The sequence below is a fragment of the Carettochelys insculpta genome, chromosome 11, assembly GCF_033958435.1.
Source record: "Carettochelys insculpta isolate YL-2023 chromosome 11, ASM3395843v1, whole genome shotgun sequence".
NCBI lineage: Eukaryota > Metazoa > Chordata > Testudines > Carettochelyidae > Carettochelys > Carettochelys insculpta.
In genome coordinates, this window is record NC_134147.1 from 10,967,172 (window position 1) to 10,983,449 (window position 16,278).

At 43.8% G+C, this 16,278-nt stretch overlaps 1 protein-coding gene across 9 annotated transcripts in view; it reads right to left on the reverse strand.

Moving 5' to 3' along the window:
• Positions 1 to 16,278, reverse strand: part of TAMM41 (TAM41 mitochondrial translocator assembly and maintenance homolog) — an 81,113-nt gene continuing 64,835 nt past the window's right edge. For all 9 annotated transcript variants that reach the window (XR_012646961.1, XM_075005157.1, XM_075005153.1 and 6 more), the window contains one exon: positions 1 to 3,034. Coding sequence is in view for 7 of the 9 variants with exons in the window: in XM_075005157.1 (XP_074861258.1) it covers positions 2,958 to 3,034 (77 nt within the window). In the remaining 2 variants the exon portion in view is untranslated. The remainder of the gene's footprint in view (positions 3,035 to 16,278) is intronic.

Genomic DNA, 16,278 nt, shown 5'->3' on the forward strand with positions numbered 1-16,278 from the left:
TACAAAATATTTTTATTCTTTCCAAGTTTGACTACAAAACCAGAATAGACATACATCCAGGAACATACAATTCTACAAATATGCATTCCTCCCAATGATTTTATCACGGACTAAATCCAAGCTGGTGCACTTCCTCCATTTTATGGGAATACAGGATGCCTCATCAGCACAGTTGAATTGGAACTTACCTGTATAGTGGGGGTTATTACAGTGTCCTCTTGCCATCCAACATCATACTTCAAGATATTTGAACATCATGGGAAGTAGGTTTGCATTGATCTTGCCATGATGATGCTTTTGCCATGCTGACTGGTGCCTAACATTCTTAAAAGAATTTTCTGTAGAATATGCCTCTTAAATCAGCAACTGACTTCAGAAAAAAATGTATTGATCTTATTCCAAAATACATCATTTGTGGGATTATTCAAGTAATTGTTCCCTACCTATTAAGTCGTATTTTGTATACAAGACTAGCAGGCTATCAATATCTTTATTTCTACTCTCCACACCAAATACACACATAAATCCAACCAAAACCCAAGGAACTAACTTATGTACCCCAAAGCTCCACTGCTCCATCTTTTGCTACATCTCAACACCACCTTCCTTGTATGCCACTCACTCAGATTGTGAACTCTCCAGAGAGGGAACTTTGTAAGAACATAAGAACGGTCATACTGGGTCAGACCAAAGGTCCATTTAGCCCAGTATCCTGTCTTACATCAGAGGCCCCAAAGGGTGTGTACAGAACAGGCAATCAAGGCGATCCCTCTCCTGTCATCCATTTCCAGCCTCTTACAAACACAGGCTAGGGACACCTTCCTACCTATCCTGGCTAATTGCCACTGATGACCTAACCTCCATGAATTTATCAAGTTCTTTATTGAACCCTGTTGAAGTCTTGGTCTTCAAAACATCTGGCATCCTCCTACTACCCCTGAAGCACAATGCTAGTGCTACGTGTACAACTGTTTTCCAATCTGAGTAATTTTTGTCAGATTATATAAAATTAATCCATTTTATTGCCAGTTATTTTCTATTTGAAAGAAATACAAGGATGACACTCTCTTTCACCTGTTATGTGGGGATGATATTCTTTCTCTTAGAGCTTGAGAAAAATCTGTTTTCCCAGTTTCATTTTTCTCTTGCACTTCTGGATATCGTAGGTCTACTGATTCATGGTCTCTTTCTGCAATGTACAGAAGCAGCTACAAGTCAACCTTCAGAGTCTCTCTAACATACTTAATTGTATAGAGCAGAGACTTCTCCTATTATAATACTGGCAACTCATGAGAGGAATGTTCTCTGACAAATTCCCTTGCTGTCTACTTTTTTTTCTCCAAAACAATCAATATGGAAATTTTAGCCCCTATTGCTATCAGAAAGTACACACTAGTTTCTTTGACCTTATTCCAAGATTTTTAACTAACTATGGATGGGTAACAGAATGCTAGGAATATACATATAGGAAAGGCCATTAATGTGAACAATGGCTTTGGGATCATATTCATTTTTTCTGTATTACAAGTCTAATTGCAAGAAAGCTTACAATGGAACAGTCTAGTTTTATTTATTGACTCTAGATTTAAAGTTAACCACTTTAAGCTCTTCAGGATTTTAAAATAATAGATTGTAACATCTATTCAATGTTGATGAATGCAGAACTGAATTAATGAGCCAAGTTAAAGTTTTTTATTTTGTCAGCTTCACTCTCAAATTTCTAAGCTTCATCATAAGCTTAAATTACTCCTTGAAAATAGAGAACAGCTGGTTTTACACCTCAATTCCTTTTGTAATTTAAGATTTTACTAAAACTTCAAATTAAATGAAATCAAATAATTAATTTGAGAAATTAAGCTTATACAATTAAAGGTGTAGTTTGTGGGAAAGTTATTTTTAAATTCCCCAATCTCCATTCCTAGCCTCATTATATATTATGATTTTTCCCCCCTTATTACAATTTTAAAACCAGATCAAACAATGAGAAAAAGGATGTCCCTGTCAAGTCCCTCAATCAGGATAACGCCTGTTCAGAAATGCCATTTGTGGATAAGCAAGGAAGTAAAACCATGTGATCCAAAGACAAAAAGGAAATACCCAGCACTTGGTGAGTCTGCAGTGCAGGACACAAAATGTATCTGCAAAACTTGTACATTACTGGATCCAGAAGCTTAATGAAAATTGATGTTGTTTTGATATATGACCTCACTGCTACTACTTGGTTGTGAGTTATGTAACTGTCAACTCAAAGAATTGCCAAGAATAGCTGACCTTTAAGACATCTAACTGGCTAGTAACCTCAGTTACCAACACTCCCAGAGATGGCACAGAAAGTGAAATACAGCCTCCAAAATGCTTCTCTCTCAGCAAGTATTTTCTGGGTTGTACAGTGACAAAAATGTATTTTTGATGGATCCGACTCTGCAGAAGGGCTACAAAATAATATTGCACATTTAAAACACTTGTGGATTTAATATACAAAATAAATCATTGTAAGGGGAAACATTTAGTATCTAGTTAAACCTCAACCAGACCCCACAATCCTGTCAACTCCTGAAAAGGGACACGAGATGAGACCAGAGAGAAGCTGGAAAAGAAAGAATCTGGACTATTTTGGAACGGAAAACTACCAAACATACAGAAATTGTATTTTTTTTTGCATTCAGATGTGCAAATAAGCATTTCCAGAAAAAGGAATTTCCAAGTCAAATCTCCAATATATAGGAGGAAAACCTTAAGTTCATTTACAAAAGAATTCCCTCAGCCTGTAGCAGATGTTCTAAATGATGAGAGACTCTCCATTTGAGCAAATATTTGTATACACATAATATAATCCTTGCCACCAACCCACAGTTTATGTAGGCTGGTAAAGCAACAGGTACCAAATGTACAATACTTTTAGAGAAAAAGAGGTCTCTTTATTTACGTATATATATATAATGTACACAACTCAGCCATCAGGAAGTCTTCCTTAGCCATCCCTTTGTCATTTTATACATTTTCTTCATACTGTAGGTCACTGATTTCTTCAACCCTAAGAAACAAAACAAGACAGGCAGAATTTAGGAACAGAAACAATAACTACTTAGTTCTTGAGAAAGCCATAAGCAAATCTGAATAAAATACTTTCTTGAAAAGGTAACCAAAGGCGATTTGTATGGCAACAGCAGGCAGGTAACTTCTTTTCTTGACAGATTCATGACATAGGACAGGGCCAGGCAAAATACAGCCTATAGGCCGCATCCAGACTGAAGATACCTCAGGCAGGCTCCTTGCCTGCCCTGTCCTGCATGGCACTCAGAACAACAGGCTGTGGAACTCATGCATCTCTGAGTGCCACCACAAGCGACAGGGGAAGGGAAGCGGGTAGGGAGACTTTGTGAGCTGCCCCCTTCCCCAGCAGCTCTCAGTGGCCAGAAAACATGGCCCCAGCAGCCAGCTACTTTGAGTAGTGTGTGGGGTGAGGCAGGCAGGGAGCCTGCCTGCAGGACCTGCTGGACTGCTAGCCAGGAGCCACTTAATTAAGCCCTTTCCAGCCACAGCCTGCCTCTAGCCCCATTTTTCCCTCCCACCTACCTCCCATCCCATTCTCTGTACCTCTGCCCCTGTTCCTACACCTCTACCCCACATAAGCCAAACCTGCACCCCTGCTCCTGCATCTCTCTCTGCTCCCAGACCTTGTAACCCAATTCCCTGCCCCAGGTCACAACTACTCCTTCACTCCCTCTGGATCGCAATCCCCTACCTTAAGCTCCCTTCTGCACCCAAACTCCATCCCAAACCCCACACTATCAGAGAAGAATGCAGCCCTTGACGATTTACCAAATTCATGGAGTGATCCCCCATCAAAAATTATTGGTCACCCGGATACAGTAGCCAGCAGAGGTTGATGGCATGTGAGACAGACAAAAGTGACAAATTCTAAGAATTATAATTCATGATTCTAACCAGGTTAGTTCACACTGCAGTGCTTCTGACGGTGAAATTATTATGTACACAGATCAGGCAAGCGGGCCACATTGCAACCTGTTACTCATAACACTGGGAAGAAAATTACACTATTGCAAAATTACAAAGGATGATTATAAACAAATAATACAGGTAAGTAGGGGCAACTTCCATCTACTGAGCTGCTCACTTAGGTTTGTAGAAGCAACGAAGGGTCCTGTGGCACCTTATAGACTAACAGAAAAGTTTAGAGCATGAGCTTTCGTGAGTTAACTCACTTCTTCAGATGCTGGTCTTGGAAATCTGCAAGGCCAGGTATAAATAGGCCACAGCAAGGCTGGGGATAACGAGGTTAGCTCAGTCAGGAAGGCTGAGTTGTATTGTCATCAGTAGATCTGGAGGTGTGAACTCCAAGAGAGGGGAAGCTGCTTTTGTATTTAGCCAGCCATTCACAGTCTTTGTTTAATCCTGAGCTAAGGGTATTGAATTTGCAGATGAATTGTAGCTCAGCAATTTCTCTTTGGAGTCTGGTCTTGAAATTTCTTTGCTGCAGGATAGCTACTTTTAAATCTGCTACTGTGTGTCCTGGGAGATTGAAGTGCTCTCCTATGGGTTTTTGTATATTGCCATTTCTGATGTCTGATTTGTGTGCATTTATTCTTTTACGTAGAGACTGTCCAGTTTGTCCGATGTTTATGGCAGAGGGGCATTGCTGGCACATGATGGCATAAATTACATTGGTAGATGTGCAGCTGAATGAACCCACGATGGTGTGGCTGATCTGGTTAGGTCCTGTAATGATGTTGCTGGCGTGTATATGTGGGCAGAGCTGGCAACGAGGTTTGTTGCATGGATGGGTCCCTGAGACAGAGTGACTGTGGTGTGGTGTATAGTTGCTTGTTAGGATTTGTTTTAGGTTGGCAGGTTGTCTGTGAGCAATGATAGGTCTGCCTCCCAAGGCCTGTGAAAAGTGTGGGATCATTGTCCAGGATGGGTTGTAGATCCCTGATGATGCGCTGTAGAGGTTTTAGCTGAGGACTGTAGGTGGTGGCTAGTGGTGTTCTGTTGGTTTCTCTCTTGGGCTTGTCCTGTAGCAGGAGGCTTCGTGGCACACATCTGGCTCTGTTGATTTGTTTTCCCACTTCCTCAGGTGGGTATCCTCAGGCAGATAAAGGAGGAGCTACTGTCATCATGGACAGGTCTGACTACCAGAAGGAGGCTTCCAGACAACTCTGCAATACCAGATTTTACAGGCTACTTTCCTCAGACCCCACCGAGGAATACACTAAAAAACTACACCGTCTGCTCAGGACACTCCCTACACAAGCACAAGAACAGATCTACACCAACACACCTCTAGAGCCCCGTCCAGGGTTATTCTACTTACTACCCAAGATCCACAACCCTGGAAATCCTGGACGCCCCATCATCTCCGGTATTGGCACTCTCACTGAAGGACTGTCTGGTTATGTGGACTCTCTCCTCAGACCCTATGTCACCAACACCCCCAACTACCTCCGCGACACCACTGACTTCCTGAGAAGACTGCAATATGTTGGTGACCTACCAGAAAACACTATCCTAGCAACCATGGATGTAGAGGCTCTGTATACCAACATCCCACACAAAGATGGAATAAATGCTGTCCGGAACAGTATCCCTGATGATGCTACAGCACATCTGGCGGCTGAGCTCTGCAACTTTATACTCTCACACAACTATTTCAGATTTGGTGACAATACATACCTTCAAATCAGCGGCACAGCTATGGGTACCCGCATGGCCCCTCAATATGGCAATATTTTTATGGCTGACCTAGAACAACGCTTCCTCAAACTCTTGTCCACTAACACCCCGGCTCTATTTACGCTACATTGACGACATCTTCATCATCTGGACCCATGGGAAGGACACTCTGGAGGAATTCCACCGGGACTTCAACAACTTCCACCCCAACATCAAGCTCAGCCTGGACCAATCTACACAGGAGATCCACTTCCTTGACACTACTGTGCTTATACACAATGGACACATCAGTACCACCCTGTACTGTAAACCCACTGACCGCTACGCCTACCTTCATGCCTCCAGACAATATCCCCACTGAAGCAATCAAGGCAGGTAGTGAGACATCAGACAACAAGATGTATAATCTACTTGGGAAAATTTGGGACACTGAAGAGATCTCACAGAACTGGAAACACGGCTACCTTATCAAGCTTCCAGAGAAAGGCAATGGTCTCCATCTTCTCCATCTCTTGAGGTTTTTAAGTCCCGGCTTGACAAGGTCCTGGCTGGGATGACTTAGTCGGGGTTGATCCTGCTTGAAGCAGGAAGCTGGACTAGATGACCTCCTGAGGTCCCTTCCAGCCTTATGATTGTGTGTGTGTGAAGGAATGTAAGAACTGGAGGGATGTCATGTTACTGTCTATTCTAGGAAAAGTGGTCACTAGGATTCTCTTGGGAGATAATGAAGACAGAAATTGACAAACAGCTCAAGAAGAACAAGACGGGTTCCAAAGCGAGAGATCCTGTACTGACCACATAGCAACTCTCAGCATGATCACAGAACAGTCACTCGAGTGATACCCACCCCTATACATAAGCTTCATAGACTTTGAAAAAGCTTTGACAGCGTTGATAGAAACACTTTGTAGAAACTGCTGCAACACTATGGCATCCCATCCAAAATTATTAACTTCATTCATTCAGTGTATGAACCTTTGACATGCCAGGTTATTCAAAATGGCGTTTTAACAGAATCCTTCAGCATACTGTCAGGAGTGTGACAAGGGTGCCTACTGCCACCTTTCCTGTTCTCGATCACAATGGATTGGTTTATGAACAGGACAACAAATGGCCATCAATGAGGCATTCAATGTACACTTTTCAAACAGTGGGAGAACACTGCTTTTCCTGATGTCTCCATCCTTTCACACCAACATGAAAGCATGAAAGAAAAGGTCACAACACTAGATGAAACTGCGTCAATGACTGGACTGAGCATTAACAGGATCAACCAGTCCAACACCACCGACACCACACTGGGAGGGGATGACCTGGAAGATGTGGAGCAGTTCACCTACTTCGGGAGTATTCTGGGCATAGATGGAGGAACAGCTAAGAATATCAATGCCAGGATAGGGAAAGCAACATCTGCATTCAAGATTCTCCATCCCATATGGAGTTCACAAATAATATCTGGGAAGATGAAACTCTTCAAAACAAACGTGAAGAGTGTGCTCTTGTATGGATGTGAGACCTGACGTACTAAAAAGTCTTCAAATCACAAGCTACAGACATTAATGAACAGATGCCGGAGGTACATCCTTCACACCAAATGGCAGACTATCACAAATGAGGAGCTTTGGAACAGACCAGGATAAGACCCAATTGACATTTAAATCAAGAAAGTGGGTATGGCTAGGCCACACTCCCAGAAATACATCATCCAGCATAGTCTTTCAAACTCTCACATGGAACCAGCAAGGAAAATGCAAAAGAGGAAGACCTCAGACAACAAGGAGAAGGTCTACTGAGACTGAAGGACAACAACTGGGGTACTCCAGGAGCCAGCTAGAAGTTTTGTCCCAAGACAGAGTGAAGTGGAGGAGACTTGTAGATGACATATGCTCCACTCAAACTACCAGGGTTAAGTAGTAGGGGCAAAATTAGAAAGGCCGAGACACAAAATGAGATCAAACCAGCTAGAGACATAAAGGGTAACAAGAAAACATTCTACAAACATATTAGAAGCGAGCAAAAGATCAAGTACAGAATAGGTCCATGGCTCAGTGAAGAGGCAAAAACAACAGGAAATGTTGAAATGGCAGATGTGCTTAAAGACATCTTTGTTTAGGTTTTCACCAAGATGGTGATTGGCCGCCTAGCACATTGAATGCTGGAGAAAATGAGATAGGTTCAGAAATTAAAATGGGAAAAGAACAAGTTAAAATTACTTAGGCAAGTTAAGAGGTCTTCAACACCAAGGGCTGATGAAATGCATCCTACAGCAGTGATTTTCAACTGGTCTAAGTATGCCACAGAAATGTCATTTCCCTTCCCCCCAGCTCTTTGCAGAGCTGGGCAGGGCTGTGGGGGGAATTCATGAAATTTCACAGCACACTTAGATGACCCCACACCAGCTGAGGGCTCAAGAAGTAAGGGTAATCAATTTCCCCCCCGCAGCTCCTTTGCAAAGCCTCTATGAGGTAAAACTGATCAACCCCATGCCATCCGGGAATCAGGCAGCCTTGCTTCTTGAGCCCTCAGCTGGTGCAGGATTGTCAAATTCCACCCCCGCCAGTGGCTCTGCAAAGAGCTGAGGGGAGTTTAGCAAGCTGTGGGAGGGAAATTGATGACCCTGTGCCAGCTGGGACTCAGGAATGGTTTAGATAATGGAGAAGAGTATTCCTATAAAGTCTGCAGGTAAACTGGGTGGGGTTGCACATGCTTTGGAGGCTAGGATTAGAATTCAAAGTGATCAGGATAAACTGGAGGAATAGTTGGAGGTGAATAGGATGAAATTCAATAAGGACAAATATAAAGTACTCCCCTTACGAAGGAGCGACCCATTTCACACATGCAAAAATGAGAAATGACTGTCTAGGAAGCAGTACCACAGAAAGAGATCTGGAGATCATCATTTATCACAAGTTAAACACGAGTTAACACTGTTACATAAATACATCACTCTTGGATGTATTAACAGGAGTATTGTAAGCAAGACACGAGAAATAATTCTTCTGCTCTATTCTGCACGATTCGGACTCAACTGGAGCATTGCATCCAGTTCTGGGCACCACATTTCAAGAAAGATGTGTAGAAATGGGAGAAGGTCCAGAGAAGAGCAACAGAAAAGATTAAAGGACTAGGGAACATGACCTATAAAGGAAGAATGTAAGAACTGGGTTTGATTAATCTAGAAGAGAGAGGACTGAGAGGGGACATGATAACAGCTTGCAAATACCTAAAAAGTTGTTAAGGAAGCAGGGACATCATTCTCTTTAATCTGTGATTATGCATTTAATTGCAGCAAAGGAGGTTTAGGTTGTCCATTAGGGAAAACTTCCTGTCAGGATGATTAAGTACTGAAATAAACTGTCTACAGAGACTGCAGAATTTCCATCGCTGGAGATTTTTAACTTGGACAAACATCTGTCAGGGATGATCTAGATGGAGCTTGGTCTTGTCAGGATGCAGGAGACTGGACTTAAGGAGATCTTGAGGTCCCTTCCAGTTCTCGAATTCTATGATTCTAAGATTCCTGCAGTAATAACTCAGGAACATTTGCATTAAAGATCCTTGCTGAAGAGCTGCCCATGGGTTCTGCTGAATGAGGCCACACACTCAGAAAACCATCATCCAGCATAGTCCTTCAAGCTCCCACATTGAACCCGCAAGGAAAACACAAAAGAGGAAGACTTCAGACAACGAGGAGAAGGTCTACTGAGATTGAAGGACAACAACTGGGATACTCCAGGAGCTAGCTGGAAATTTTGTCCCAAGGCAGAGTGAAGTGCAGGTATAATAATGGATGCTGAAAAACAGATGGAGACCACATGTAAAGCCACAGAACATCCTGGCCCAGAAAAGGCAGAGCCAAGCACTAGCTGCGCAAGTCAGAACAGGAAACCAGGGAGCCAGGACCATTGCTAGACAACATTTGTGAAGGGATCCTGAGACCACAGCAAGGACTATCGGCTCTTGGGCAGAGATGAAAATGATCAGAAAATAAAAATAAAAACAAAAATTGAGCTTTTCTCTTAACACAATCCTGTGATTGAAAGAGCCATGAACTAAAAGATGAAATCTGGCAAGATAATAGCTCTCTGAGGAAAAGAGCCTCTGAGTATTACAGTGAAATCTTGTTCAGACTTGATCTTTAGACAGTAGAATGCTGCGTAACACTTCTTTGTTAAGGGTTGTAAGGAAGGACATAAAGCTTGTTTTCATGAAGGTATGCCAGGGCTCAGCCAGCATTCTGAAGCAGCCTTTGCCTCAGTATTTGTGGACATTGTAGGCATGAAGGACAGAGGGTCTGTTTCCATGTACTCTGAAAGATGCACCCCTTAATTACTCTGTTTCTCAAGTTTGCAGGAGAGTGGTCCTTTCTTATGGGCATAACGTGAAAAGAACATGACATTCTGCTATGTTTAACCATATAATGAAATTTAAAACAGAGTATTGTTCATTTTTAGCAAGCCAGCAAAGCTTATGAGCTCCTGGAGAGTGATGCCTCTTATTTTTTATTTAAAAAATACTGGAAAATTCCCTACATTACTTAATGAATACTGAAGCTGCAGGGTTAAGCACATGAAGTCTGAAAAAAAAACCCAGTATTTTAAGGCTGGACAAATTATAATAGTTCTACACACACCATCTTGCAGAACTGTGCATGACTCTGTATGCCAAACTAATAAGGTACATTAAAGTTATTTAACCATATATGCTAAACATGCTGCAGTATAAAGGTGATAGATTGCTCAAACAGATAAGCTACTTATATTCAGAGTTAAGTGTATCATCCACTGAACAGCATCTTTGGAAGCTGAAAAGAACATGTACATCATCTCATTCAATTGTGAAAATATACCTTAAAGGGTACTCAATTTCATATAAAAGTATTTGAAATAATATTTTAAGTGAAATATACTGGACAATTAAAGAAACCCAAGTCTATATGCAAACAGTTACAACTATTACTTGAGTACTGAAAAATGTAAATAAAGGTTGTATGATGAATTGTAGAAATAATGGGATTATGTAATTAAAACCATCATACTGCATATGTGGGGAAAAGGCTCAGTTAAAGATGCACATGCAATTTTAATTCTTGCATTTGTTCACTAACTGTTCAACCCCAACATTTTTAACAGAGAACTTTGTATGGAATATATATATATATATATATATATATGTATAATATACATTGCTTTTCAAATTAAAATTTACATAGCTGCATGCATATACATTCTAAATTACTGTAATCAAGAAAAAAGAAAACTAAAAATATTGAGTTATTCGCATTATGGTACCATCCAGGAGCTTTGGTCACAGATGAGAATCAAACTGAGCTAGGTACAGTAAAACAGAAATGAAAGATTGTTGCTGTCCCAAATAATATTTAAATCACTTAAAATAGGACCCTGGTGACTACTATCCAAGATATCAGGATACTGTACCCTAAGAAAACACAAACCTGTTATACTGAAGTTGCTATATGTAAATATTATGTTCTACCATTCCAATGAAATTCACAGAATCATGGGCACATTCTCATGTTCCTCTACTAACATCATATATATATATCATCATGTGGGAAAATGGACATTGTACCCAAGGGACTGACAGTGAAAAACCCATTACAATCAACATACTACACCAACTACAGCGAGAATTTATGCATCACGCTCTCTAAGAAACTGAGGAAGCACTTGATCAAAATCCTTTACGATAAACCAAAAATGATTAAAAATGAACTCTCTGAACTTGAAACTCTCATCAATAATCAGGCATCCAAGCAAGATCCCACAGAACGAGACTTTACATATACTAGACAAGAAATCTATAAAACACACTTCCACTTCCTGCAAAAAAGAAGAGACAATAAATTATCTAAATAACTTCATATCTCAGGATACTACAACTACAACAACCACAACCCAATGAATAATATTGTTAACCTTTTCAGCTACAAACTCAGCCCAGCAGAATAGTCTCTCTCATCCCAGGGTCCTTCTTTTTGCCCCACTTTTTTCACGAACTTAAAACAATTCTGTGGTGATCTTGAAGCCTTCTTTTGCCGTCTCCGTCTAAAGGAATTCTTCCAACACACCTAGGAACATCAATTTGACTCTCTCGACCCCCCGCAACCAAAACCAAAAGAAGAACTCTGTGTGGACTCCCCCGATGGTCGTAGTGGAAGTCTAGATTACTACGTACAATGCTTTCGCAACCATTCTCAAACTGACATTATATGCAAGCAATACCAAATGAGACACAATCTCAACTATGCTGAATGCCATGCTGTCCAGAGTCTCAAAAATAATCCAGACGTTATAATCAAACCAGCTGACAAAGGGGGTGCTGTTGTTACCATGAATAAGTCAGACTATGAACAGGAGAGAGCCAGACAACTCTCCAAAACCACATTTTACAGACCTCTCTCCTCTGATCCCACTTTGGAATTCCAAAAGAAATTACAACTACTACTTAAGGAACTGCCTGCTGCTTCACGGGACCTTATTTACTCAGACACACCATCTGAGCCCCGACCTAGATTATTCTATTTACTTCCCCAAATCCACAAACCTGGAAACCCCGTACACCCTATCATTTCGGTTATCGGCACCCTTACCACCAGACGATCCAGTTATGTAGACTGCCTCCTCAAACCCTACGCCACTGACTTTCTGAGAAAATTACAAAAGGTCGGAAAACTTCCTGACAACACCATCCTTGCCACCATGGAAGTAGAGGCTCTGTACACTAATATTCCATCTGAAGATGGATTACAAGCGATCAGGAATATCATCCCTGACAACACCATCCTTGCCACCATGGAAGTAGAGGCTCTGTACACTAATATTCCATCTGAAGATGGATTACAAGCGATCAGGAATATCATCCCTGATGTCAACACAGCCAGTCTGGTGTCCGACCTCTGTAACTTTGCTCTCACCCACAATTATTTCTGATGTGGGGACAACTTATACCAGATTACTGGAACTGATATGGGCACCCACATGGCCCCCACAATATGCGAATATATTTATGGCTGACCTGGAACAACGATTTCTCAGTTCTCATCCCCTATTATCCCTCCTTTACTTACGATACATCGATGACATCTTTATGATTTGGGCCCATGGTACAGAGACTCTAGAAGAATTCCACAGAGACTTTAACAATCTGCACCCCACCATCAACTTATGCCTCAACCACTCCATGCGAGAGAGACATTTCCTGGAGATCAGGACCACACTCTCCCAGAAACCCACTGACCACTATACTTACCTACACACTTCTAGCTTCCATCCTACACACACAACAAGATCCATTGTTTAGTCAAGCCCTTAGGTACAATCGTATTTGCTCTAATCCTACTGCCAGAGACCAAAAGCTACAAGATCTCTACCAAATATTCATAAACCTGAATTACTCGCCAGGAGAAGTAAAGAAACAAATTTACAGGGCCAGAAGAACACCCAGAAACCAGCCACTTCAAGACAGCCCATAAAAACCAACAACAGAACACCACTGGTTGTTACCTATAGCCCCCAACTCAAGCCACTGCAATGCATCATTAAAGACCTACAACCTATCCTGAATCAGGATGCCACACTCCAGAAGGCCCATAAGCTTTGCTCATGAAAGCTTCTGCTCCAAAATATCTGTTAGTCTATAAGGTGCCACAAGACTTTTTGTTGTTCTTGGACCTAATCGGGTTATTCACAGAATCATGGGCACATTCTCATGTTCCTCTACTAATATCATATATGCCATCATATAGAAAGGTTACTCACCGTAGTAACGGTGGTTCTTCGAGATGTGTCCCTGTGGGTGCTCCACATTAGGTGTCGGGCTTGCCCGGCGCCGCAGATCGGATCTTCCAAGCAGTTTCTGCCAGACCGTGCATGCGCCGGTGCGCGCCGCTCCCTTGCGCGCTCCTGGCCACGTGCGCGATCTGGTCCCCGCCAGTTCCTTGACCAACCGCCTCAGATGCTCCTGCAAAACACTAAACAGAGATCCGAAGCGGGGAGGATGGGCGGGTAGTGGAGCACCCACGGGGACACATCTCGAAGAACCACCGTTACTACGGTGAGTAACCTTTCTTTCTTCTTCGAGCGTCCCCGTGGGTGCTCCACATTAGGTGACTACCCTGCAGTAACCCAAGATAGGAGGTGGGTAATCGGATTATGTGCAGCTTGTCCCCGAGAGGACCGCTGTCGAGAGACGGGTATCCTCTTGGAATACCCTGTGAAGGGCGTAATGTTTGGCGAAGGTGTCATAGGATGACCAGGTCGCCGCTCTGCAAATGTCTTTTAGCGCAACGCCCTTGAAAAACGCTGTTGAAGCCGCCACCGCCCTAGTGGAATAAGCCCTGGGCGTGGCCAGTAAAGCAGTCTTTTTGAGTTCGTAGCACATTTTCATGCAGGATACGATGTGCTTCGAAACTCTCTGCGAACAGAGACCTTCTCCTTTCGATTTGGGAGCGACAGAGACTAGGAGTCTATCCATTTTCCGGAAGGACTTGGTCCTGTCTATATAGAAGGCTAGCGCCCTCCTCACGTCCAGGAGGTGTAGGCGCGCCTCTGTGATGGGGTTTTGGGGTCCCCCAAGCTCTGCACCCCGTCCGCAGGCAGGAGAGTCTCTCACTTAGCAGGAAAACAGCAAGTTTATTAGCCGACAGGACACAGCGTCGTACCGAGGAGTCAGTGCAGCAGGCAGAGACAGCCAGTTCAATCGATGTTGGGGAGAGGAGGCCCCGAGGGGCCCCCAGAGCCGGGGCCTTGCCCCCTCCTTTGTCTTTCTCTTTCTCTCAGCCCAGACTAACTGATTCCAACTCCCAGTTCCAATTCAAACCCCTCAGGCTCCACCTCCTCCTTTGTCTGCAGTACAAAGGTGTTACCTGGTCGTCAGGGTTACCCTCAGCAGGAGCCCCACATCCTCTGTGAGCCACACACACACACACACACACACACACACATGTATCCCCCACTCCATCACAGCCTCTTTGTTAGAGTTATGAGGTTTTGGATAAAACGAGGTAAAACGATAGGTTCGTTAATATGAACTCAGAAGAAACTTTAGGAACAAAGGCTGGACGCAGCCGTATGGTTACCGCCTCCTTGGAAAAAACAGTGCAGGGTGGCGTTGCCATAACTGCCGCAAGTTCGCTCACCCTGCGAGCTGACGTGATTGCGAGAAGAAAGGTCGTCTTTATCGTAAGGAAGCGGAGGGAAACCATGGCCAAAGGCTCGAACGGTGGTCCCGTTATCGCATTAAGCACCAGGTCCAAGTTGCACGAAGGTGGAAGCGGTGTCCGAGGGGGGTATAGGTTTACCAACCCTTTGAGGAACCTGGTAACCATGGGATGGGCGAACACCGTGTGCCCTTCCTCTTTGTGTCTGGACGCCGAAAAGGCGGCAAGGTAGACCTTTAACGAGGATAGTGGGAGTCCTCCTCTCTTGAGGTCCAGTAAATACTCTAATATCACAGGCATAGGCACCGAAAGGGGGGCTAGCTGTTTGGTAGAACACCATGCCGTGAAGCGAGTCCATTTCTGCTTGTAGGTCTTCCTGGTGGAAGTCCTCCTGCTACTTTCTTGAACTTGCTGCACTTCCTCCGTACATGTGCTCTCTAGGGAGCTGAGCCGTGGATTAACCACGCTTGTAGTCGCAGGCCTTGGGGGTGCGGCTGCACTATGGATCCCTGGGCTTGCGTAAGCAGATCCGGTGCCACCAGAAGGGGCATCGGTGGCCGGTCCGACATGCGCAGGAGTAGGGGGAACCATTGCTGTCGATCCCATGTTGGGACTACTAGGATCATTCGGGCTCCTTCCCTCCTGGCTTTCTTCAAGACTTCGTGGATGAGCACCGTGGGAGGGAAAGTGTAAAGCAGGGGGCCCCTCCAGCAGATCGCGAATGCGTCCCCCAGGGACCCCCGTCCCAGTCCTGCCCTGGAGCAGAATCGTGGGCACTTCTTGTTGTGTTGAGTGGCAAACAGGTCTATCTGGGGAAAACCCCATGCGTGAAAAATCGGTCGTAGCAGATTGGGATGGATCTGCCACTCGTGCGTGAGTGCGAAACGCCTGCTCACCTGGTCTGCCTTCACATTGTGAGCGCCTGGTAAGTACGAGGCTTTCAAGGTTATATTGTTGGCGATGCACCAGTTCCACAACCGGACTGCTTCTGCACATAAGGCACGGGACCGAGCTCCTCCTTGCCAATTTATATAAAACATGGTGGAGGTATTGTCTGTACTGATCCCGACTACTTTGCCTTGTATATGGTCTCGAAAGTGTCTGCAGGCGTTGAACACTGCTCTGAGCTCCAGTATATTTATGTGCAGTGATCGCTCCGTGGAGGACCACAGTCCTTGTGTCACCTCTTTGCCCATGTGTGCTCCCCACCCTATGAGGGAGGCATCTGTAGTAAGAAAAAACAATATTTGTGGTTGGTGGAAGGGTACCCCTGTTAGCAGGTTCTTGGGGTTTATCCACCATTGCAGGGATTTGTGCACCTCTGTTGTGTGCGACACCACCCTGTGAACGGTGTGTGCTGCCGGTTTGTATACGCTTGCCAGCCAGTGCTGCATGCTGTGCAT